Genomic DNA, 25,403 nt, shown 5'->3' with positions numbered 1-25,403 from the left:
AGTAATTAGGGATTGACACATTGAACACAATTAGATATCACTAGATTGGGAAAAATAAGAAAGGCCTGATGATTCCAATTATTGGCAAGGATGTCGAGTAAGGGTAATTCTCACTGGCTGCAGGTGGGAGTGTAATTTGTTAGAATTACTTAAAACAGTTTGGCATTATCTTGTAAAGCACAGATTAATTTACCCTCTGACTCAGTTGTCCCATTCCTAGATATAGCGACTAGAGACCCTCTTATACATCTGTGTCAGGAGCCATGGATGAGAATGTTCCTAGCAGCAGTGTAACTGAAATGGAGAGAAGTCTCTATTTCCAGGAGAATACATAGGTCAGTGGTAGTATATTCATATACTGGAATGCTACACAGCAGTGAAAATGAATTACCTATGTTCCATGCATCAACAGGATCTTAATATGGAATGAAAAAAAGCAAACGAATTAAGAATACATCCAACATGCCATCACTATGTCAAGTTTCCAGAATTTATGGATATATTTAGTCGTGTGTGAAGGTGGAGGGAGTGTGGTCTACCCTTGGTGTAGGCCATAAAGGGGTGCATTTTCTGTGAAGAAACTTAAAACAATCATAAAATTAACTAAAAGTCATGTGCTTTTTATTATCATACATCAGCAATTCTAAATATTGATAAAAATCCTCCTTCCCACCAAGGAAGTTACTTCAAATGCCCATCTCCTGGGTATGCAACTAAATATATTGTTTAGAGACATTTACTTCCGTAGTAAAAAGTATTATGAAAAGCAAGGGAATGATAGAAATTAAAATTCAGATTAGTGGGTTTCCTCCGAGGGAGGGAGAAAGAGACAGTTGGGGAATGGCATAGATGTCTTCAAAGGAATTTGTTATGTTCTATTTCTTCCTCTTTTTTTTTTTTCCTATTTCTTCAATTGACTAATTGGTACATGATTTTTTTTTTTTTTTTACATCTCATGTATGTAGTATATCTTCTTCTGTAAGTATGAAATGGATCATCCTCAAGAGAAAGAAAAACGAAGAACCAAAATTGGGGCAGGGGATGGGGGGAGATGCTCTGAAATGCATTGGAAGCCGCCAACTTGAGAAGAAAAAAAGGGGTGGGGCTTTGGTTAATCAGAAAGGATGCGGAACTGGTGTAGTAGCCTGAATTGAGGGGTAAAAATGGGAGGCATTTGCCTTCGGGCTGGGGACCTCACAGGCGTGGGTGCGGTTACCCCTGGGAAGTGAGCGTGGCGCCAGCAGATAGGGGTCAGGGCCAGAGGTCCAAGGAACCCTTAAAGCCAGGGTGGAACAGAGAGCTGGGAAGGCCGCAGGAGAGAGTGCGGACCTGAAAGCTGAGGAAGGCGTGGTCAGCTGGGCTAGATAACCACTGGGAAAACAGTAAGACAAGGTCTGAGATGTGGGCCCTGTATTTCTCAATTTGGGTCTTTGATGGTGCAGTGGCGGGGAGGAGAAGCCACATGGCTACGGAGGAAGAAGTGAGCCAGCAGCAGGGAAATGAGGACAGAGAATTCGGACAATTCAACAACTTTGGCTGAGAAGAGCAAGTAGTAGCTGTAAACCCTGGCCCGGTAGCCTCTGGCTGGAAGGCCCCCACCCGAACTGAAACCGTGAACATCCGGGCATACAGCTGTTCCAACTCAGCCAATCAGGACCTGCCCTGACAAACAAAGGACCCCACCCCCACCCCCACTGCACACGGGCCGTAGCTATGCCCCCGGCCCTAAAGCGTGGGAAACTCCTCACCTACCACAGGAGGCCCCGTAGGCATCGTCAGCACCCCCACTAGCTAAACCCCACCGCTCCTAGGGGCTTCCCCAGCCCGCACCCTGAATACCCGGTAGGACAATAAAATTTTAAACTCGGACTCAGATTCCCTGATTTCTCAGTCGGCTACCGTCTAAAACCAGACAGTAGCCAGAAGGAGACATGGAGTCAAGGGAAGAATCTGATTAAATCTTTTAAAATATTTCTTTCAAAAATCCCAATCCAGTTTTGCCACGCCAAAGCAGGACGAGTGTCTTCAGGCCTGCCCACCATGCAGGGAGACTGAAGCACACCAAGCACCCCTCGAGGATGAAGCAGGGTGTGGAGCAGCATTTCAAGGGCTGGGGGGTGGGGGTGCAGTTTGCCCTATGGGGTGGGTGGGAAGGAGTATCATCATTGCCTCCGTTTGTCAGGCTGCTATCACCGTACAATGGGTTTGCTTTAAAAAACAGGAACTTACTGGCTCACGGTTTTGAGGCTGGAAGTCTTGCTTTATCCCGGAGTCTGCAGCATCCTAGTGCTAGCTGGGGTTCTTTGATTGGTATTTCTGCCTCCTGGCTCCTTCTGTGGGTTTCCTGTTTCTTCCTCAACGGTCTTCTCCACGTTCTGACTTCCTGTTTCTTCTCTTGACAAAGCCTCTGGTAAAATTGCTTAAGACCCACCCTCATTTAATTGGGCCACACCTTAACTAAAAATAACATTTCAAGAGGTCTTTTTTTTTCTTTTTTTTACAATGGATTAAGAACGTGTCTAGATTGGGGTACATAATTCAATTTACCCTGCTAACATTGTTCAGAAGTGCTGGCACATGGTGATAAGAGAACGCAAAATGGCATTTATGCACTTTTATTGCTGTTTTTAAATTCTCTGCAGACCACGCCCCTTTTATTGTCTGCACCTGGGACAAACAGCGTCCACCACCCACCCTTGGTCTAACAGGTGGGATGTGTTGGGAAGGGATGGGTTCTGTCTTAAGGACTTGGAGGTGCATCCTGGTTCTATCACATTCCGGCTAACGGGTCACTGGCAAGGTGTTTTACTTTTACCCTCTATGAAGAACCTGGTCATTGTAAAGGAGACTAATTTTTACCTAAAGGGTTGTTGTGAGGATGAAATGAGAAAATATGAAAGCACCAAATGCCTACCACATAGAACGTACTTATTAAGTGTCCTTTTGGAATCAAAAAACGCAGAAGAGAGTGACTGATGCCCCCTCTTTCCTCCAACCTCCCCACCCCCACCCCTTTTCCCGGGTTGGCAGTGCAGGTCCTATGTCTGGTCACAGGGAGGACTCCCTGGGTGATGCCTAAGGGTGAGTATCCTCCTGGCCAGGGTGGACCGGAATCCACCCCCTTGCTAAACCCTCCCACCTCCAAGACTCATCACAGTTGTCTGTCCGCAGAGGTTCCCCACTGTCCAAAGGACAAGCGTGTCAGAGCCCCCGCCCCTGCCCTAGAGTCCCCGCGGGGTCCCCGAGGAAGCTTCACTGCTTTGGCCGCAGGGGGCAGTTGTCATGGGGACGTCGGGGCCTGCTGAGCAGCCTCCTTAGCAACGGGACTCCCAGGAAGGTTACCATGGAAACAGCATCCACTTGGCAATCAGTGATGGGGAACGGCGGGGACGGATTCCCTGCCCTTTCCAAGGACTTTCCCTTCCTCAGGCTAGACGGCGCTCCCCACGCTGCTGCCACCACCGCCGCGGGGAGCCCCGAGGACTTCGTTTTCCCTGTCACCAGTTACCGGCATGGAGTCATGGGCTGCCTCCTCCCTTCCTCGTGGCTGGGGTTGGGGGTGCGGAAAGGAGGCCATCTGAGGGGTTCGCAGAGGCCCTGATGGGGCCAGGCCTAGAGGCTGCCCTCCCTTCTCAACCACCCTGAGGAAGCCACCTCTCCATCCTGGCTTGGGTACCCTCCTTTCATTCTGGTCACCATTAGTCACCGCCCCCCCACGCCCCTCCCCCCAGCCGCCATCCAGCTTCAGAGGACCTGTCTTAATTGACTAATATGGCATCTTCCCTCTTCCATATTTAGCTGGAGTTATGCAAACATTCGCTACCCTCTTGCTCCTTCAGGGAACTTCACAGAGCCCCAGGAATCTTGGAGCCCTGCTGGCTGGGGTGGGATGGGGCCGAGTTAGGTTCTCATGCTTCCCCAACCTTGCCTTTTCCCGCTCCACAGACACACACAGCCCCTGTCTTCAGACTCTTCCCAGCCCATAAGAGAACTGCACACCACATCAGAGCCGGGCCTCACACACTCCTGTGCATATCTCTGCACAGAGAACGCGCTTCGGACTCCTGAGGTACAAGCACGCGCACAAGTGCACACACATGCTTCTGGGGCCTGCGGCCCACCACCCTCCAGCCTGGCTCCTCAGCCTGCACTCCCTGTCAACCTCACCCCCAGCCCCCAGCCCTGACCCCTAGAAGAAGGCAGAATCTGCTGGAATTTTTTTATTTAAATAAAATATACAACACGGCAGTAAACCGTTTTCTGTTTTAAAAGTGGAAGATTTGAAAATTGCTTGCGGGATTTTGGGGATGGGAGGTCCCACTGACAGTCTCTGTGGAGTGGCTGGATGGGCTCAGAGCTTTTAAAAATGTGTATGTGTGTGCATGTGTGTATGGAAAGAAAAGGGTGCTTAGGTCAGGCCCTGACGACAAAGGGGGCTCCTCACTCATGCCCCTGAATCCTCCATCCCACCCACACTGCCTCCAGGGGTAGCCATTGGGTTTGGATGGAGTCTCACTGCCCTCTCTGAGCTACCCTTCTTGTTGTGGGAAAGGAAGTACTCAGGTTGAGGCTGCTGTTTAAGTCCTTTCAGCTCTGAGAACATCTGGGGCCCATGGGGGTTGGGGGTGGGATGGGGGTAAGAGGGGTTCTCCAGCCCTTTAAAGACTAGGGCTAGTCTGGCTTCTAGCCTCCATCCATAGGACCCTACAATCCTCACCTCCTTCTCTCCTGGATTATTGCCTCCCACTCCCCACAGCCCACCTTTGGAGAAATTGACTTCAGGACAGCTCAGGACAAAACTTGATCTTGCCAACCATATTCTGGCTTGGAGCATGGAGCAGGGATCCAGATGGGCACGGCAGGACCAGCCCTCCTCATTATTCAGGTCTTGGTAGCCAGACCTGCTCCCACCCTACAGGCAGGCGGCAGACCACTGACCTTGGCTCTGGGAGGATCCTGCACTTCCAGAAAATGGTTGGGGAGGATGATCATCCCTCAAGAGACGTGTGAGCTGCTTTCACATTGGCTTCCACTCTGGAATGGCTCCTGGTTGCCTTTGGAACCAAGCCCAATCCTCTTAGCCTGCCATGCAAGGTCTATGCTGTGGGCCTCCTACCTAAGCCTCTGACTCTGCACCTAGCTCAGTCATTTCCCTGCTGCACTCCATCCCACCCACTGCTCCTTCCTACCCTTCTTCCCTTCCTTCCTCTCTCTCTAACTTGCCCCATCTCTTAAGGCCTGGCTCAAGCCCACCACTGAATGGACATCTTCCTCAGGCCCTTAGGGAGGCCCAACCACTTCCTGAGTCCTGAGATTTTTAGGTCCTGGAATTCTCTGCCAAAGCTCCCTGGGGCTGTCGCCATAGCTTGCTGGAGCCATGGGCTGGACACAAGGGGCAGAAGAAACATGATTTATTGAGCACCTACTACAGTACATGCCAGGCACAGGGCTGGGGACTTCACATACTAGTTTTCCCACCTGGTCCTCAAAGATCCTTGTGAAGGCAGTAACATTGTTGTTCCCATCTTATAAATGAGGTAACAGATTCAGAAAGGTGAGATAGCTTGCTTAAGGTCATGCAGCGAAGAAGTGACAGAGCTGGGATTTGAACTCGGGTATAACGGACACTCAAATCTGGGTGGGCTCTTCCCTTTGTACCATGCTTGGGGACCGTCTTACTCAGCCCCTCTAGACAGAGTTTTATGATGGAAGGAACACAGGCTTTGGCCTCAGGCAGGATTGGCTTTGGATCTCAGACCAGCCCCAGCTCTGACCCTCCTAGTTATGTGACTGGAAAACTAGCCCAAAACTCGGTTTCCTCATCTGTGAAATGGGAAGAAAGTACCTACCTCAGCGTCTTTTTGAAATTGAAGGAATTAATGTGTAAAGTGCTAAACCAGTGCTTGGCACAGAGCAGACTCAATAAATACAGGTTCCCCTCACACCCCACCTCCTACAGATGGGAAAACTGAGGGCCACAGAGGTGACAGGCATGCTTGAGGCACAGCCTGGAGTCTTCTGCTTCCGTGTAGAAGACTGCTTCCATGTGGTGAGAGGTCGGGTGGGACTGGACTTAAGACCAGTGATGGGGAAGAAGGGGCCCTACAGAGAAGTTCCAGGGTGTCCTCTCCCCTGAGGCCTGGAGAGGATGCTTTCCCCAGACCCTGCAGTGCCCAGCCTGCGGGCCAAGGTGGGATGCTGGGTGTAAGGTGACCTGGGTGTCCTGGCAACATGGGGTTAATTAGATGGCACACATGTGTGTGCACATGTGAATCTATCTACAGGGCTCTACAGAGCGCTACATAGCTATACATATACACATCTTGCATACATATCCATATACATGTTCATATACATATCTTGCTAAGTAAGTTTGCAGTAGAAAAAAAACGAAGACCCTCAGGGCCCTGGCCCCATTTTGTCCCAAGGACTCAGGTTTGGCATGAGATCATGCCAAAGGGCAGCCCCTTCCCTGGGGCACGGGTTGACTCCCAGCAGAGGGAGCTCCAAGTTCACAGCTAAAGGGCTGGTGGTGGCTGTTGTTCTAAAACAAATACAATGTCAGGTCTGCTCTAGCAACCCCAAATAGGGTCACCCCACCCCTGGTCAGCCCCAGAGACCCTTCCTGCTACCCTCTGGCTTCTGTATTTGGGCCCTGTCTGCTCCCTTCCCCCCTCCCTCCCTCTAGTGCTGAGTATTAAAATAGTCTATAAAAGCAAGTGACCAAAAATCTATAGCTCTAAGAATACCTGGTTATTTTCTGCTGTCTTTTGCTTTTCTGGTGTGGGTTCTTTTTTTATATAATGATAATTATTATTGTTATTGGTATATTTCCTAATCACAGTTAAACCTGAAGGAAGAAAGAAGGGCTGAAAAAGAAGAGAGGAAGGAGGGAGGGGCCCCGCTCATAGGTTGGATGGCAGTTTGGAGCGCACTGGCTCAGACCTGGCCCCAGGTTCTCTCTGGGGTGCAGCAGTCACAGGGGGCCCCCCAGAAGAGGTGGCTCTTGCCCCAAACAAGGAAAGAGGGGGTGGCAAGGAACCTGAGGATGTCTTCCGAGGCAGAGTGACGTGCTGGCCAGGGGTGGCACCATAGGGCCTCCCGGGGGGACCAAGGCCTCCGCTGCCCCCGCTGCCGCCCCCAGCCCTGGGGAGGAGCGGGAAGGCAGCCACGGACTCCCCAGAAGAGTGTGGGGAGGCTCTGCGTAGAGTCTGCACCCCGTCCTGGGGTAGAGCTGGCTGGGAGGCTGAGATGAGCTTGAGGTCCTGGGTGAGGCGGCCTGGAGTGAGGGGTGGTGTCCCCCGGCGCTGGGGGACCTGGGGTGGGGGGGGGCTGGATGCAGGTGGCAGGAGCAAAGAACCATGGGAGCCAGAGGCCCGGGGTGGGGCACTTGGGAAAGTTCTTGGGGGACCTGGGCTATGGCCAGTGGGGCTGAGGCCTCCTCGGGGGGTAAAGGATATAGGGGACACTCCCCCAGAGACCCCTGCAGTGAAGCTTGGCCTCTCTGGCTGCCGTGGGGGTGTCTCTGGTGTACTTGGTGGGCCAGCAGCCAGACCTGGGGACAACTCCCCAGGAGGCTGGCCCAGCTGCCCGGGACTAGATGACGGGGACCTGGCTGAGGGTGGGGGTGGCAGGAAGTGCTCCAGGAGTCCCAGGCCTCCCTGGGCGCCCGGCAGCGGAGGTGGCAGCTGGGCAGCCTGTGGGGACCGGGCGCCGGGCTGCAGCGGGGTGAGCAGCGGAGAGTCCGATGAGGACAGGGAGCCGCCCAGCGCCTTGTGGAAGTGGCCAAACCCAGCCGTGGTGGTGGCAGCAGCAGTGGTGGCGGATGGTGTGGGAGCCTGGGGGGAGCTGCAGGCCCCCGGCGGCGGGGAAGAGCTGGACGAGGGCAGGAGAGGGCTCAGTCCGGCGGGGGCAGAGAATCCAGCCAGCTGTTGGATGTGGAAAGAGGATGAAGACGGTGTGTCCACCTGGGAAGGGCTGCTGGCGGGTGACGTGGCGCCCATTGCAGAAGGGATCAGAGACTGCAGCCGCTTCAGGTGCCTTGGTGTCTGCCCAGCCCCGAGGTTGCCCAACCCCGGTCCCGGGGGTGGGCGGAAGATGGCGGCAGGTAGGCGTGGGTGGTGGGTGAGGGCTATGGCCACAGAGGTGGTGGCTGCAGCGGCCTGCAGCGGGGCCTGGATGAGCGGGGTCCAGATGACGGGCGTGGGGGTCGGGGTGGCCGAGGCAGCAGCCTGGACACGGTGTGCACAGTGGGCCATCTCGCGGTCATGCTGCACGATCTGCTGGATGATTTCATTCTCCTGGTAGTTGAAGACGCCTGAGTTGAGGTCGTGCTGGACTTTGTGGAGGAGGATGGAGTTCTTCTTGCCTGGGCCACAGAACAAGAGCAGGTGGGCTCAAGCTGGAGCGGGGAAGGAGACGGGGTGGCCACCCCACCCCACGTGGCAGGGAGCCCTGCCCTCCTGGCCTCCCGCCCGTCCCCCTCACCGATGCGATCCAGGCGGTCCAGCGCCACAGTCTCAAAGGCCCGCCGCATCATGGGGTACTCCTCCAGCACCTCGTTGAAGTTGTCCACGCTCAGCGAGTAGAGGCGGCAGTAGGTGTCGGCCCTCACGCTGGCCGTGCGCCGGCCCCGGGTCAGCAGGCAGATTTCTGCCAGGACGTCAGGAATCAGGAAGGCGCATGGACAGCCGGGGGCCACCCAGTAGACTCCTGAGGGTCTCCTGCTCCAGTATGCCCTGGGTCCCCACTGATTGGTGCAGAAGCCTTGACAGGTCTACAAGTTTCCATGCTGAGGCTGTAGCTACACCGGATGCCCACCCTACCCCACCCTAAACTTGCGTGCCAGGCTCTTTCCCATCTCTAGGCCTACAACCCCCCACCCCATATTGTGTTTGCAGACACCCACTCCAGTTCCACTCAATACCTCTGTCACCCTCGGTGTCTCCCCAGCCCACTCCCTGGTCCTTCCACCACCACCTTCCAAGCCACCTCACCTCCAAAATAGGAGCCATCCGCCAACTTGGTCTCCTTGTTGCCCTTGGTGAGCACGCTGACCACGCCATGCTGGATGAAGTACATCTTCTTACCGATGGTGCCTTCGCGGATGATGTAGTCCCCAGGCTGGAAGACCTCGAAGCGCAGCTTGGTCAGCATGGAGGTCACAAAGTTGGGGTCTGCATTGGCGAACAGCGGCATGGAGGCCACCAGTTTCCGGCAGTTAAAGTTGATGATCTCCTGCTCACCAGATGGGATTGATTGGGAAACAGAAGAAGGAGATGAAGTGAGGTATCTGGCAGGAAGACCTGGCTCCCTTCCCTGGTTCGGACAGTCTACAAATCTCACCTCCCTCAGCGGCTCACTCAGCTCGCCCAGGATGCTTTCTTCATCAAACATTTTGCCCTGGTAGCGGTGCTCGTAGTAGTCGTGGATGCGCTGCCGAGTGTCAGGTGGGAGCTTGTGGAAGGACATGTACTGCTCCACCTGCTTGTACTGAGTCCCGGGAGAGAGGGAGAGGGGTGTCACCTCCAAGCCAGCCATGGTCCCAGCCTGTGCACCCCCAGCCTTGGAACTGCTGGTGACCAGCTGGGCAGACGTTGCCTCCCTGAGACTGAACGTCTTTGGTGTGGTGTGGTCACACTGAGCCCATAACGAGTACCCAGTTGCTTGGGTGCAGGAGGGGGAGCTCCACCAGAGTTTCCATCCTCTCTGGGTGCAATACTATGGAGATGGGCACGGACAACAAAGACTGTCCAAAGCTTGGCTATAGGATGCCAACAGACCCAGGAGGTTGACCAAGTTTCCTCTGTAACTTCTTTTTTATGTGGACCAGAGAGGCCTCAATGACTCTGAGAAGAGATGTTTCCTACTAATGGTAACAGGCTGACATAATCAACAGGATTGGGCTGCAGTGAGTTAGAAGAATGGGAGGTTGAACCAGGAATGTATGACCCATTCCACAAGATGTGTCCCAACATAGCCTCAGGTGAGCCCCTGTGTCAGTTTGTTGAAGAGCAACTCCAGGCTGGGGGCAGGGGTGGGTAAGTATGGGGAGGGCAAGTAGAGCAAGGACCTTCAAAGAGGTTTGGGCACAAGAGATTTGTGAACCTAAGTCCTCAGGGCTCAAATCCAACCCAAATAAGAAATGACCCTACCCACCTAGGAGTTACTCCAACCATCCCTGGAATGTGGGTAAGAGCTTTGGGACAGAAGGCACTGATTAGGTAATAACTGTTTTTTTCACACTGGGAAGTAAGGGAAGTCCCTGTAATCTTAGCAAGAATCAGACACAGGGGAGCCTATTCTCCCATCTTAATGTTCCAAAGACATGGGGATCCAGCACTGTTGCTTAGAGATGCTAATGGGCAATTGAGGGGGATGAAGGTTTCTGAGGTTCTTCCAGCCAACCTGGTCCCTGTCTGCTCTAAATTATGTCAAGCCATGTGGGCAGTGACTTCCTTGGCAGCTGTGGAAACAGGGCATAGAGAATTTCTTCCACCGCTCATGGATGAGTGACAGAGGTGAGAAGGGAGAGCATGGAAGCAGGGAAGGTATCAGAAGGTTGTTGTAGTGGTCCAGGTGAAAGGGTAGTAGGAATAGAGAGGAGGAAATACATTTAAGAGAGATTTCTGGGTGAATCAGTAAAACTTGGAGAGCTATTAAGCAAAGGATAAAACAAGGGTGGGAAGTTATAGGTAGACTTGACTCTGGTCCTAGAATAAATCCTGTCCTTTTTCTAAACTAATCCCTGATCCTAGTCCCAGATCTAAGCTTCTAACTGAGCCCCAATCCTGGTCACACACTGAGTCTTGACCCTAATCATAAACTAGGCTCTGAGGTTGGTCACAGGCTGAGGCTTGACCCTGGTTACTCACTGACCCCTGACTCTGGTCATAGACAGAGTCCTGACCCTGGTAACGTACTGCTCCCTGATCCAGGCTCCAGAATGATCCTTGCCCTGACCCTAAATTAAGCCCTGACCCTCATAACTGACCCCCTCTCTCCCTGCCCCCTTACTCCTGACCCAGAACCCTTTGTTCTAACCATGACTATTTTTTTCACTACCTTTCCATACACTTTGCTCATGTTCATCATGATGACAGGCCTAGAAGGTTCTTCCATCTCCTCTTCCACTGCCACCTCAAACCGAGCCCTTCCATCGACCCTGTACTCAATAGGCTCTCCCCAGGTCATCCTCTTGACTTCATGGGGCCTGCGCCTCCATGCCTGAATGCTGCCAGCTGCCAGCTGCCCCAGTCAGGGAGCTCCTGGGAAGCACCTGAGGCAGGCAGAGTCAGTCAACAAATCAACACCGAGCCCTACTATATGTCAGACACTGGGAATACGATGGCAAACACGACAGACCTGGATCTTCCCTCATGGAGCCACAGTCACAACAGGGAAGACAGAGGGTTCAACAAACAGCTACATATGATTAACTGAATAATTACTGGATGGAAAGTGTGGTAAAGGAGAATTAAGGGGTGTGCCATGGTTGCATAATGGGATGGAGGGCTGACTGGGTTGGGGGTGCTTCACCAAGGAGGTAATATCCAGGCTGAGCATGAAGAAGGAATCAGATGAAAAGAAGAGGAGAGCTCCAGGTTTAGCTGCAGTTTAGTCATGGCCCCAAGGCAGGAGAGAGCATGGCATGTGCAATCAGGGAAGAGCCTACTGAGGCTGAAACAGAGAGCACTGGGGCCCCTGGAGATACCTGAGGATGGAAAAGGGCAGGGGCTGGATTATGTTTCCTAAACGCCAGGGTAAGAAAACATGCTTAGGAGTTAATCTACACATTAAGAGCATGTGAAGGCTTGGAAGAGTTTTAAGCAATGGGGTAATATGATCAAATTTCTATTTTTTAAATGCCACTCTATCTACTAATGTGAAGGCTGGAGCAGAAGGTGGCAGAGTGAAGGCTGTCTAGCTAATTTATTATGAATGGTTTACTATATGTTTACGCGGTCCTGTGGGTTGACATGTATTTATTCAGTCCTCACTAAACCTGTTGACATAACTACGATTATGACGCCCAGCTAAAAGATGAGGAAATGGGGCCCAGAGACGGGAAGTTTACATGCCCAAGAACAAAGCATTCGTCCACAGAGGAGTTGGGATTAGAACCCAAGCTGATTTGCTCCAGGTAACAGCTCTCTGTCACTGTGGTACACAAGGGCCAGGAAGCTGTTGTAGTGGCTCAGGTGAGAGAGAGGTTGGTGACTAGAGCAGATGGGATAGAGAGGTGAGTAAGCACTCGTGACGGAGCTTGGTGATTATTAAGGACAGTGCAGTGGAGAGGCGTTGGGCTGGCTCCACATTTCTGGCTTGGGCAACTATGTCACTAGTGTCCTTTAAGATAGGGAAGAATGGAAGTTTGGAATGGAGATGGGAAGGGAGATTGCTCTAATTCTGGACACAGTGAGGTTGAGGTGTCCAGCGGGCATTAAATAGGCAGTCTGGAGCTGAGAAAAGAAGAAGGGGCTGATTATATAAATTTGAGCCCCACTCCATATAGATTAACACAAAGGGTGCATTCAGTGGGGGGTGGGGGGCTGAACATAAGACAATAACACCAAGGAAGACAGTATAGAGAGAGGATCAGCGAGAATAGGCCTAAGATAACATGGACTTCAAAGGAGATTCAGAAGGACTGGCCAGACAGGTAGGAGGAAAACCAGGGAGCATTTGGTCACAGACACCAAATAAGGAGTCAAGAAGGGCATGGTAGCTGTCAAATTCTGCTGAGAGGTTGAGCAAGACGAGGACTGAAAAGGATCTACTGGATTTAGAAACAGAGGGCATCGGTGAGCTTAGATTTAATAAGCTAACAGAAGGAAGTGGATTTAGCAGGCATTAACAACTTTTTTTTTCTTTTTAGGAATTTGTCCATGAAAAGGAGGCAGACAACAGAAAAGACAGAAGCTGAAGCGGGATGATGGCCAAGACAGGTGTTTTCAGGAAAGGAGAGACTGAGCAAGTGTAAATGCTGGCGGGAAGGGCCAGAGGAGAGGGAGAAGCTGCAGGCTGAGAGATCCATGGATAAGGCAGGGTCCCTGAGAAAGTGGGGAGACATTAGATCCAGGACACCATGGGAATGGGAGGTAGAGAATCCTCAGTCGGGAGAGATGGGCCCTCAGTCACATCAGGAGGGGGGAAAGGTGGGTGCAGACAAAAAGACATTGATAGGTCTAAGGCCAGGGAGCTGAAGTGGTTCTTATCTATGGGGTGCCACCCTCCTTCTCCATTCCCCCCACTGAGAGTCCTGAGCACAAGGCTGGACCCTTTGCGGCCTGGTGGGTGCCCACTGGCTGGCAGTCAGTGCTCCTTTTTGAGAAGGACTAATGGCAGGTTCTCCTGTGAGGCCTGGGTGGACCGTGGCTTTCCACCCTACCTTTTCTTGGTACTGGCGCCGGGAGGAGTCCAGGGACTGGATGAGGGCGGTGGCATGGCCGATGAACATGGCGTAGCAGGTGGCACCCACGATCATGCTAAGCATGGTGAGCCAGACGTCCGACATGCCCACGGGCGCCTGCCGCCCGTATCCGATGCACAGCATGTGGCTCATGGCCTTGAAGAGGGCGTAGGAGTACTGCTTTCCCCAGGAGTTGTTCTGTGGACAGATGCATGGGGGGGATACACAGATGGAAGGGAGGGCTAAACAGGCTCGGGCCAATGAGCAGGAAGGCCCTTCTCACTGGCACCTGGAGAAGGCCCCACCACCTCCCAGCCCTCAATCTAACTCACTCCCAGTGGCTGAGCCCGGGCCTCCGAGAGTTTCTGGAAGCTGACAGCCTTTGGGGACTGACCCAATAGGCCTGAGCTGGCAACGTGTGATGTGACTCCCCCATGTCGGTCTTTCTCCTGCAATAGGGCCAGAGTGGAAGTCCCAACCCAACCTTCATCTGATCTCTCAGCCCCTCAGGGGCAGCCTGGACCTCCCCTGAGTACCAAAAGTCTCAAGGCTGAGTCGCCCTGATGTCCCTTAATTGTTGAAATAGCTCCTTCAAGATTCAACATCCTTTCCTGCTGAAAACACTTCAAAAGATAGGAATACAAGGGAACTTCCTTAAAATGATAGAGGGAATATATGAAAAACCCACAGCTAATATCATCCTCAATGGGGAAAAATTGAAAACTTTCCCCCTAAGATCAGGAACAAGACAAGGATGTCCACTATCACCACTATTATTCAACATTGTGTTGGAAGTTCTAGCCAGAGCAATTAGGCAAGAAAAAGAAATACAAGGCATCAAAATAGGAAAGGAAGAAGTAAAACTATCACTGTTTGCAGACGATATGATACTATATGTAGAAAACCCAGAAAAATCCACAACAAAATTAATAGAGCTAATAAATGAGTACAGCAAAGTAGCAGGCTACAAGATCAACATTCAAAAATCTGTAGCTTTTCTATACACTAGTAATGAACAAGCTGAGGCGGAAATCAAGAAACGAATCCCATTTACAATCGCAACTAAAAGAATAAAATACCTAGGAATAAATTTAACCAAAGAGACAAAAAACCTATATAAAGAAAACTACAAAAAACTGTTAAAAGAAATCACAGAAGACCTAAATAGATGGAAGGGCATACCGTGTTCATGGATTGGAAGACTAAATATAGTTAAGATGTCAATCCTACCTAAATTGATTTACAGATTCAATGCAATACCAATCAAAATCCCAACAACTTATTTTTCAGAAATAGAAAAACCAATAAGCAAATTTATCTGGAAGGGCAGGGTACCCCGAATTGCTAAAAACATCTTGAGGAAAAAAAACGAAGCTGGAGGTCTCGCGCTGCCTGACTTTAAGGCATACTATGAAGCCACAGTGGTCAAAACAGCATGGTATTGGCATAAAGATAGATATATCGACCAATGGAATCGAACAGAGTGCTCAGATATAGACCCTCTCATCTATGGACATTTGATCTTTGATAAGGCAGTCAAGCCAACTCACCTGGGACAGAGCAGTCTCTTCAATAAATGGTGCCTAGAGAACTGGATATCCATATGCAAAAGAATGAAAAAAGACCCATCTCTCACACCCTATACAAAAGTTAACTCAAAATGGATCAAAGATCTAAACATTAGGTCTAAGACCATAAAACAGATAGAGGAAAATGTTGGGAGATATCTTATGGATCTTACAACTGGAGGTGGTTTTATGGACCTTAAACCTAAAGCAAGAACACTGAAGAAGGAAATAAATAAATGGGAGCTCCTCAAAATTAAACACTTTTGTGCATCAGAGAACTTCATCAAGAAAGTAGAAAGACAGCCTACACAGTGGGAGACAATATTTGGAAACGACATATCAGATAAAGGTCTAGTATCCAGAATTTATAAAGAGATTATTCAACTCAACAACAAAAAGACAGCCAACCCAATTACAAAATGGGAAAAAGACTTGAACAGACACCTCTCAGAAGAGGAAATACAGATGGCCAAGAGGCACATGAAGAGATGCTCAATGTCCCTGGCCATTAGAGAAATGCAAATCAAAACCACAATGAGATATCATCTCACACCCACCAGAATGGCCATTATCAACAAAACAGAAAATGACAAGTGCTGGAGAGGATGCGGAGAAAGAGGCACACTTATTCACTGTTGGTGGGAATGTCAAAGGGTGCAACCACTGTGGAAGGCAGTTTGGCGGTTCCTCAAAAAGCTGAATATAGAATTGCCATACGACCCAGCAATACCACTGCTAGGTATCTACTCAAAGGACTTAAGGGCAAAGACACAAACGGACATTTGCACACCAATGTTTATAGCAGCGTTATTTACAATTGCAAAGAGATGGAAACAGCCAAAATCTCCATCAACAGAAGAGTGGCTAAACAAACTGTGGTATATACATACGATGGAATATTATGCAGCTTTAAGACAAGATAAACTTGTGAACCATGTAATAACATGGATGGACCTAGAGAATATTATGCTGAGTGAATCCAGCCAAAAACTAAAGGACAAATACTGTATGGTCCCACTGTTGTGAATGGACATTCGAGAATAAACTTGAAATATGTCATTGGTAACAGAGTTCAGCAGGAGTTAGAAACAGGGTAAGACAATGGGTAATTGAAGCTGAAGGGATACAGATTGTGCAACAGGACTAGATACAAAAACTCAAAAATGGACAGCACAATAATACCTAATTGTAAAGTAATCATGTTAAAATACTGAATGAAGCTGCATCTGAGCTATAGGGTTTTTTTTTTGTTTTTGTTTGCTTGTTGGTTTGTTTGTTGTTGTTGTTTTTTACTATTACTACTACTTTTATTTCTTTTCTTTATATTAACATTTTATATCTTTTTCTGTTGTGTTGCTAGTTCCTCTAAACTGATGCAAATGTACTAAGAAACAATGATCATGCATCTATGTGATGATGTTAAGAATTACTGAGTGCATATGTAGAATGGTATGATTTCTAAATGTGTTAATTTCTTTTTTTTCTTTCCGTTAATAAAAAAAAAAAAAAAAAAAAAAAAAAAAAAAAAAAAAAAAAAAGAAATAGCTCCTTCACCTCCCCCCGCCACCCAGCTGTTGCCAAGTGAAGCCCATTTCCCCACTGACCTCAATTATAAAACCAGATATGCTTCCCCTGGGGGGACAAGCTCTGGCAGACTGAGCTGAAAACACTGTCCTCATTTTGGGTGAGCAAGAATTAAAGTGATGCCAAAGCTAACTCCACCTCCTGCATGAAGCATGAACACTGCCCACAGCGCGCTCAGTTCCTGCAGCCCCCCCCACAGAAGTGGACTGCAGGAAACACACAATGCCTGGGGGTGGAAACAGGGAGCCCAGGAGTGACGCTCCAGGCTATTTTTGTCTCCAAAGCTAGTTGGCATCTCAAGGAAGGCTCAGTGTGGGAACACTGGGCTCCTAAGTGCCATGTCTTGAATTTAGTGCATGCAAAGGTCTGCTACCCTCACATAGAGGAAACTACCCTAGATGAAGGGGCTGCCAGCCGAACCCCAGCACCAGTCACCTCCCCAGTGTCTGTCTCTGCTCACGTGGCAGGTGGATTACCAACAACGTGAAACCCACAGGGCCTGTGCCTGGCGACCTAAGCATGTGCACGGTTACCAGGCCTTTCCCAGCAACTGGAGGGAGATACAGAAGCTCCTCTTGCTTCACTGAGCCCATGTGCCATATTCAAGGTCACTCAGAGTGTGCTCAACAAACCTGAGCTGGCTTCACTGGTCTGGTGACTCTAGACCACACTAGGGTAGGGATCGAGGGGCTGATCCCCAGAGATGGAAGGGACCTGGGCTCCTTCCCAGCAGCCTCCAGTCGGAGCTTCCGGCCTTGCTGCTGAGCCTGGGAGGCTTGGAAATTCAATCCATATGGCCCATTCATTTACACATAGCTCATCAAAAGGCTGTTTTGTAAAGGCCTGTTTGATGCTGAAAGATGCCTCAGGGTCTTTTTTACCTCTTTCAAAGCTCTTTTTTCCTCCCCTGGAGCCCTGGGGATTTGCCTTCAGACCAAACTGTACTGACTGGGAGAGAGAAAGAGGGGAGGCAGGGGTTATAGCCAGATGGACAGAGAGAAAGGCTCACAGGTCCAGGGGGTCCTCCTTGGCCCCAAAACCCTGCCTGGAGTCACTCTGTTCATGGGGTCGGATGGGGAGGGACTCTGCCTGGGGCTTCCATGGCCCTGATTCCAACTTCTCTCACTCAAGCAGTATGAGAGGTAGGGAGGGGATAAGGCCCTACCCCATCCTGCTACCCTCCAGCTCAGGACCCCATGTGACCAGGACCTTGGCCTCTAGGAGATTTGTGGGGTGGGGGTGGGGAGAGGAGGGGTGGTGAGGACATCCCAGCACTGTTGATGGCGCAGAAAGTGGAGTCATGTGACCTGGGAGTCTGTATGTGCTGCAAACAGTGCCCTTCGCAGATTTACTTTCTTGGGCTCGGCTTTTAAGGGTTGGTCTGCCTCTGGGGAACAGAGGTCGAGCCCCAAGCCCAGCTTGGCCACATCTGATATAATCAGAGGACACTTAAGTCTTAAGTCTCCTTGGGAAAAATTAGGGCCAATTATTGAGGTTCCCAACTCCTATGGAAGCTGTAAGCAGGGTGTGGGGATAGGTCTGTGGATGGACTCCGGGGACTTGCGGCAAATGCTTGGGCCTGTACCAGGCCCAATGGATCGATGGGGGCCGGGCTCTTCCCCCTGGGACTCAGGAGTTTCAAGTTTGTTGACCTGCTCTGCCTCTCTGGCCTCGGGCCCCGCAGCCCTGGAGAACAGCGCAGGAGGGCGGACTGGGCGCACTCACCACCATGTTGTTGATGGACACCCAGCAGTCGTCGGGGAAGTCCTGCAGCATGGGCACCAGGAACTGCAGGCAGCCGTCCCAGTGGCAGAGCAGGAGCATCATCCCGATGAGGTTCACAATGCGCACCACGGCACTGGCCAGGTCGTAGGTCATGTGGAAGATCTGCCAGCAGAGGCAGGAGGGGATGGCCCCATGGGTGGGTGGCTGGGAGCGAGCAGGGCCCCTGCCTCCCACACCCTGGAGCTGAGTGTGGGCACTGCCCTGCACATACTTTGCAGAGTGCCAGGCTTGGTGCAGGGCCAGGCTGTGGCTGAGGGGGGAAGGCAAGCTGGAGGAGGTGATACAAGCTGTAGGGTAGCAGAGGGAGGATGCCTGGGATTGGTGCATGGTGTGGGTCTACCGAAGAGGTCCAGCCATCCAGACTGGACTGGCAGAAGGAGAGTAGCTGGAGGCCCATTCAGCCCATAAAGTAGGCAAAGAAGCTATTTCATCAGCTTTCCCAGGGCAAGAAGATATCTGGGGACAAGAACTTGAGGCTCCTAGGGAGACTAAGCCCCTTTGACCCAAGATCAAAAGTCAAACCAGGGTCATTTGACACTCAGGACTCAGCCCCCGGGCAGAGGGCTCTGCCTAAGGCACCTGTGAAACTGCAGAGGGGCCAGCATGAACCCACAGGCTCTAAGTTCAGAAAGGCTGAACACAGGCCTGCTTCCTCCCCCAATTCTTAGCTGTGTGACCTTGAAAAGTCAGTGAACCTCTCTGATCAGGTTTCCTCATTTGGAAAATGGCAATAAAAATTCTTACCTGAGTAGGTTGTCATAAGGATTAAATCATACTTATGAAGTGCTTAGTACTGGGGTATTGAAGTATTCAATAAATTGCAAACCATTATTAAGTTATTATTAATACTTTATCTTTACTATTAATTAATATGTATTGGTCATAATACTTTCCCTTTATAGTTTAATAAAGTACAGTACCCTCAACCCCAGTCCACTGCCATCCATCTATCTCCATTCCTTGTGGCTCCAAGACAGAGTGTGGATGTGTGGTTGAGCAGGGCCAAGGGTGGGCATATACTCCCCACCTCTCTCTCCCCAAAGCAGCTCAGTTTCTGGCAAGGGTCACACTTGGGAATGGAGAGATGGAGGGAAGTCTGGAGGGAGGTCTCTGGAAGTTCTGGCCTTATCACTGGCCTGGGAGACCTTGGGGGTCTCACCCACTTAGCCACCCACCCCCAGTTCTGGTCCCTCTATTACATTCCCAGGCAGAGATACCCCTTCTGGAAAGGGGCTTTTGGGCCAAAATGATAGACTTGTTGAATGCCAAAGAGACTAATTTAAGCCCATTTCAGATGGGGAAATTGAGGCACAAGAAGACAGACCCTAGATATTTCAAGTCTCTGTACAGTGATCTTCTAGCTACAACCTTGTAACTGTTGTCAGAATGTTCTGATACTGATGGCCTCAGTTTCCCCTTATGACATATGAGGTTAGCCTGGGTTCTGAAAACCAATGTTCACAGTCTATAAACCAAAGCAAGGCTCTCCTGAGGCCCCATGAAGGGCATAACTCTGAATGCACCAGACAATAGGATGTTGAGTCTTTTCAGGACCCAAACAGGCATTTAAAAAATTCACAGAAGGCTGGCTGGTACCTCAAGCTTGTCTCCCTGCTTGCCTGTGACTCTGTCAACAGATGAACTGATGACAATACACTAGAGTGAGGGCATGTGTGCCCCATCATTCATCATCTCATTTAAACTCACAACAACCGTTTGCTTAAGATATCATTAACCCATTTTACAGAAGAAAACACCAAGACTCAGAGAAGTAAAGTCACTTGCTCAAGATCATAGTAGGTTTTGAACCAAGGTCTGCCTGATTCTGAAGCCTATACATCATAATCGATTATTAGATTGTCCCAGAGAAGGAAAAGTGGTTTTCAGTAGCTCCATTTTGCAGATAAAGCAACTAAAACCCAAAAAAGGCTGAATGAAAAGCCCAGACGCACCCCACAAGTGAGCAAAGAGCCAGATGGGACTTTCTGGGCTCTAGCCTCCTATATGCCAAGTACACAGTGTGATGCTTCAGACAATGCTGTGTGTCCTGCAGCACAGCACCCCTCCAGCTGTCAGTGTGCTCACTCTTGGCTTAGTCAACACATGTTAGTGTCTGCCATGGCCTTTAAGGAATGGTGGGCAATGGAGACCAGGCAGGTCATTCTGTGGCCAGAGTCCTATGACCAGGGTCAGGCTCAGGCTGTGCTGGAGCCTGTGTCTGGGACACAGAGAGTACCCGAGGATGAAGCTGGACCCTCTGGTCCACCCGTCCACTGCTGACTGTGGCTTGGTGGCCTGGATCCTGGGCCTGTGAGGCCTTCATCAGCCTATCCCCATGCTCCACCAGCATTTCCCCAAATACCAGCAGTGGCTCTGGGGGAAGATCCCTTTTCTGCCTCTTGAACTAAGTAAACAAGACAGCTTTGTGTCCTTAGGCAAGTCACTAACCTTTCTGAGCCTTGGCTGACCAGGAGTCTTCAGCTCCCCACCATCTCTGACGTGATGGTCCCCAGCACCTGCCCTCATCTCCCACCACACCTCAGTCTCCCCAACTAAAACAAACTAAATATTTACTGCAACCCCATTCCCTAGCCATCCTATCCCAATTCTCAGGGTTGCTCGAAATGTTGAAAGTTTAGGCTAAGAAAGTGCATGGGGTACTGTGATGCACACAATGAAGAAGCTTGTTATTAAGCTTCTTCATTTCCCAGCCTTTGGAACCCAGGGGATAGTCAGTCCTTTGCCACCAATTAGGAACAGGCTAAGAAAACCAATGCTGCTGGCTGCAGTGCGAGTGGATGGGCAGGAACAGGGTGGCAGCCTTCCCCGCGTGCTTCATCGAGAACTTAGCTGGGAAAGCAGATAATGCCCCTAACATTTCAGGGTCCAGGGCAAGGGGACCAATAGAGTTCCATACACCACAGCTTTGGATATTTAAAGTTATAAATCAAATCAACCGTTAAAGAAAATACAGTCTATCTTCCTACCTTGACAGAACATATCATCACGTCCTGAAAGGTCAGCTTTGAATTTAGAACTCCTAGAAAGCCACGCCAGAACATGGCCCGCTCCTCTTCTCTTCCCTGCTGTTCCACAGTGAGGGACCCTAACCCACATCAAGCTTCATGCTCGGCCCACAAACAGCTGCCCATAAGAAGGCATAGGGGTGTGCTGAGAGCAGGATGGTCCCCTCTGGGCACACACCTGGGGAAGTGGCCTGCTTCTGGACTCAGAAGCAGAGCTGTTGGGGTTAAGGAGTTCTGGGGTCCCAGTTACCTGGAGTGTGATCTGGGAAGAATTGGTAGGGCCCTATAGACCCCTCACTGTGGAGAGGGGAGCCCTCTAAAAGTGTGGGCTCAGGACCAGCGCTCTCTTGCCTGGGTCTAAGGGTGGTACCTTCAAAGGGACCCCAAATGTCTGCTGCACATCCCCAGGAGGTCAGCCTGTGTCAATGCCTGAGAAGGTCCCCTCCACTGAGGGGTTCAGGGTGAGGGTCTTACGCCTGCTTCCCCAGAGGAAAAGGACTTTCTGGGAAGGTAAGTCACACCCAGGGAAAGGACCAGGGGACATGTGTCTAGAAGCCCAGTAGTGAGGAGTTCAGGCAGGACAATGGGGAGCTTAGGAGAGGGCCAGGCTCTAAGCTCACTCAGCTGGATGCAGCCTTGGAGTTGAATAGCAAAAACCCAATAGCTGTCAGATTACCCCTTCCTTCACCCCTTCCCCACATTCTCTCTATCACCAATTCTTTTTGGCGCAACTCTCTAAGTATATACTTTAATTCATCTACTTCACTCCAATCCTAATACTACTCTATTCTAAACACCTCATCTTTTACCAAGACAACTGCCCCAACCTACTGATGGGTTTCCCTGTCCCACAATCCTTTCTCTACGAAGCAGCTAGAAAGACCATTTAAAGACATAAATCAGTGCATGTCTCCTTACTGTAAGCCTTTCAGTGACTTCCGATGGCATCTAAGGTGCGAACCAACTGCCGCACTGTGACCCTCAGTGTCCATGCCCCTGCCCCTCTGCCCAGCTCACCTTCCCACTCTTTCCATCCCTCAGCCCTCTAGCCACGTTCGCTTTCTTTCCAGTTCTCAGTGTCCCTAGTCACTTCTTGCTTCAGGGCCCCCGTATTGGACTGGCTATTTCATTTGCCTGTGCTGTCTTTCCTCCAGCTCCTTCCATTGTCATGTCTCAGCTCCGACACCACTTCCAGGGAGAGGCTTTCCGGGACCCTCTGTAAAGTGGCTATGCACCTCTCCTCCCCCACCCTCACCATAGCTCTTCGCCCCAATGTATTTTCTTCATGGACTTATTTCTTCCTAAATGTCATTTACTTGCTCCATGAGGGCAGGGGTCTTTATATGTGTTTCACATCTGTATCCCTCAGTACTTAACATAAGTCAACACTTAGAAACATGCTGATTGCCTGAGTAAATGCATGAATGCCTAAATGAATTAATGGATACAATATCAGAGCTAAAGGAAGCTTCAGGCTACTTCCAGAAAATGTCCCAGATTGCTACAAACCACAATAATTGCTCTTTTCTATGAATCACTCTGGGTCTTCATAATTTTTTGTCTGTTTGTTTGTTTTTTACATGGGCAGGCACTGGAAATTGAACCCAGGTCTCCAGCATGGCAGGCTAGAACTCTGCCACTGAGCCACAGTGGCCCACCCCACTCTGGGTCTTAATGACAGAAGATTCACTTTTTTATGTGATGTTTTGTTTTGTATTTTAGTTTCAACTGTTTTTCTTCCCTTTGTAACCAGTTTTCTTCTGAGATAAGGTCCTTGTCTAATTTTGCCTTTTTCATGTTCTCAGTAATGAACGTGGCACAGAGCACGTGGTAGGGTCTCAGGAGCTGAGAAGTGCTTAGTGACGAAGGTGATAATGACAGTGATGGGGTTGGGGTGGGGATCAGGGCCACCACTAGTCTATACCAGGAATTAGAAAAAGGCACCCATTCTGGGCACGTGCAGCCTACAGGGAACCTGCCTTTGACTCTACGGGAAAAACAAAGGTGCCCTTTTCCTCCAGGTGGACACAGACGTATGGATCCTACAGAAAGCATCGGGGAAAATTGCCTGGTGAGTGAAGCTGATGAAGGAGGCAGATGCTGGGAGTGTTCAGTGGTGATGGATGAGGGTGGGGGTGGGGATGTTGGGCTGGGGGAGGGGTTTCTGGGGCAGTGGGGTGATGATGAGGGACAGGAATGGAGGGAGTGTTCAGTAGTAGTAGGTGAAGGTGGTGAGGGGTACTGCAGATGGTTCTCAGACACTGCAAAACCAAAGCTACTGATGTGACAAAGTCTGAACTTCCTGCAAAGAGTTGGGACATGGGGCACATCCATTCAGGTGAAGAGGGGACCCCAGATTACGAGGCCACTCACCCCATTCCCCCAGGACATGGTTGCCAAGAGCAAGGCTGGACGTTGCTTAGAGAAGTTGCTAGACACTTATGTGTCCCTGCTGTGGGCTGGAGCTATAGGACACCTGCCAGTCAGCTGCACTTGGCAAATATTTATCTTGCTCTTTATACTTTATTAAAACCCCTTTTTATGGTGTTGGTTCTGACTGTGGTCTGGAGCAACTTAATTTGCAGGGCCACCACAGCCTCAACAGGTGGGCAGCCTCAGCAGCTTACTCTCTGTACCTCACATGGCACGTAGGGAAGCCCTGCTCCCACTCCTTGTATAGTTGCTCAAATGCAATACAAGGAGAGATTAACACATCTCCTACCTAGGGTATGTGCCTTCTACACTCTAAGCCTCGGTTTCACCATCTGTGGAATGGATCAATAACTCCCAGGGCTGAGATGAGGTGAGATAACGTCCATAGTGGGGACATAGTAGGTCTGCACACATCGGCTCCTTCCCTTTTTTCTCTTTCCCAACTCTCAAAATAAAGAGTTGATTTCTCAGTCCATGTGAGAGACCAGAAACTGAGGGTCAGATCACCACAGAGTTTCCAGCAAGGCTTCTTCTTGGGACCTGGTTGATTTCCCTCCTGAGGACTTTTTTCCTCCTCAGTAAGGAAGAACAAACTTATACCTGTATCTCAGGAACAAGTGGCCTGACCTAGGCTTAAGAAAGAGTGGCTGGAAGCAGCTGGACTGAAGGCCATGCTGGGTTCCTTCATGGGGGGCTGATAGAGAGGTAGAGTGGCCCCCAGGGCCATTCCCCAAAGATGCCAAATACCAGATTCTGAGAGCAATGGAGAAATCCAGGCCCGCAGGGGGAGGGCACCCAACAGAGGTTGCACAATCCCTAGATCAGGCTCCTGCCTCCAGCCCTCCATCTACTGTTCCAAGCTATCAAGGAAGAGAAGAGGCTTCTGGGATGGGCCGCTGGGGTGCTGGGCCCTGCAGGGGAACATACAAAGGGGGGCAACTGGCGGTTTCTAACAATAGCCTCCATGCCTATAACAAGCTCACACCTCAGAGGGAGGGAAGAGGCTTGACTGGGAGAGGCTTGGGAGGGAGGACGCTGACCTAGATTGCCCAGGATGGAGGCAGAGGCTGGAGTCCTCTAGAAGGCAGCCTATACCTTCCCCAGACCATTCCAACTTCCCCTGACTCCCAAGATCTTCATTAACTCTTAGGAAATCTCCTCGTGGCGGGCGGGCGCGGGGATGGACTGGGCTGGGGGAGACAGAGGAAGAGCCTGGGGCTCAGGAGCCTCATATACTACAGCTTCCCTAGGGGCCTTGGGTGAGCTTCCCCCAGACATGGGAGGCAGACTCCCCAGCCGCCACCTCAAGGCTTCTTCTTTTAGACCCCTCAGCCACAATAATGTCCTCAGGATCAGCTCACCGGAACCTCTCCAAGCGGACTGGACCTGGGGCTGGGCCCTGGAAGCCATAAACTCAGAGGACATCAGAGCACTCGTGGGGTCTCATCAGAGTGCAACTGGGAGAACCGAGGCCAAAGAAGGAAAGAGGTTCACAGAGGGAGATAAGGAAGAGACAGGGCAGGGCTTTCTCTACTAAATTCTCCCTTCCTTAAGTCTACTAGGGACCTGAGGCTCAAAGGGTCTCTTCCTGCTGCC

The 25,403-nt window shown here is 50.6% G+C and overlaps 1 protein-coding gene and 2 long non-coding RNA genes across 3 annotated transcripts in view; 1 reads left to right on the top strand and 2 right to left on the bottom strand.

Annotated features, from left to right (window-relative positions):
• Positions 1-3,284, bottom strand: part of LOC143652324 (uncharacterized) — a 79,679-nt gene extending 76,395 nt beyond the window's left edge. Inside the window, exon 1 of the long non-coding RNA XR_013160565.1 lies at positions 2,230-3,284. This is a non-coding gene — a long non-coding RNA (uncharacterized LOC143652324). The remainder of the gene's footprint in view (positions 1-2,229) is intronic.
• Positions 3,285-6,633: 3,349 nt separating this feature from the next.
• HCN4 (hyperpolarization activated cyclic nucleotide gated potassium channel 4) overlaps positions 6,634-25,403 on the bottom strand; it is a 45,436-nt gene continuing 26,666 nt past the window's right edge. The window contains exons 3-8 of the mRNA XM_077122358.1: positions 18,289-18,450; positions 13,391-13,609; positions 9,346-9,492; positions 8,997-9,237; positions 8,488-8,652; positions 6,634-8,368 (exon numbers count right to left, since the gene is read on the bottom strand). Of these exons, the coding sequence (XP_076978473.1) occupies positions 6,906-8,368; positions 8,488-8,652; positions 8,997-9,237; positions 9,346-9,492; positions 13,391-13,609; positions 18,289-18,450 (2,397 nt within the window). The 3' untranslated portion in view covers positions 6,634-6,905. The remainder of the gene's footprint in view (positions 8,369-8,487; positions 8,653-8,996; positions 9,238-9,345; positions 9,493-13,390; positions 13,610-18,288; positions 18,451-25,403) is intronic.
• On the top strand, positions 12,066-13,972 carry LOC143651582 (uncharacterized). The gene is made up of 3 exons (XR_013160053.1): positions 12,066-12,142; positions 12,878-12,978; positions 13,870-13,972. It is a non-coding gene; the product is annotated as an uncharacterized LOC143651582 (long non-coding RNA).

This window comes from Tamandua tetradactyla, chromosome 12 (assembly GCF_023851605.1).
Source record: "Tamandua tetradactyla isolate mTamTet1 chromosome 12, mTamTet1.pri, whole genome shotgun sequence".
NCBI classification, from domain to species: Eukaryota; Metazoa; Chordata; class Mammalia; order Pilosa; family Myrmecophagidae; genus Tamandua; species Tamandua tetradactyla.
Note: the sequence above shows the minus strand (reverse complement) of the source record. Positions and strands in the feature narration are given on the sequence as shown.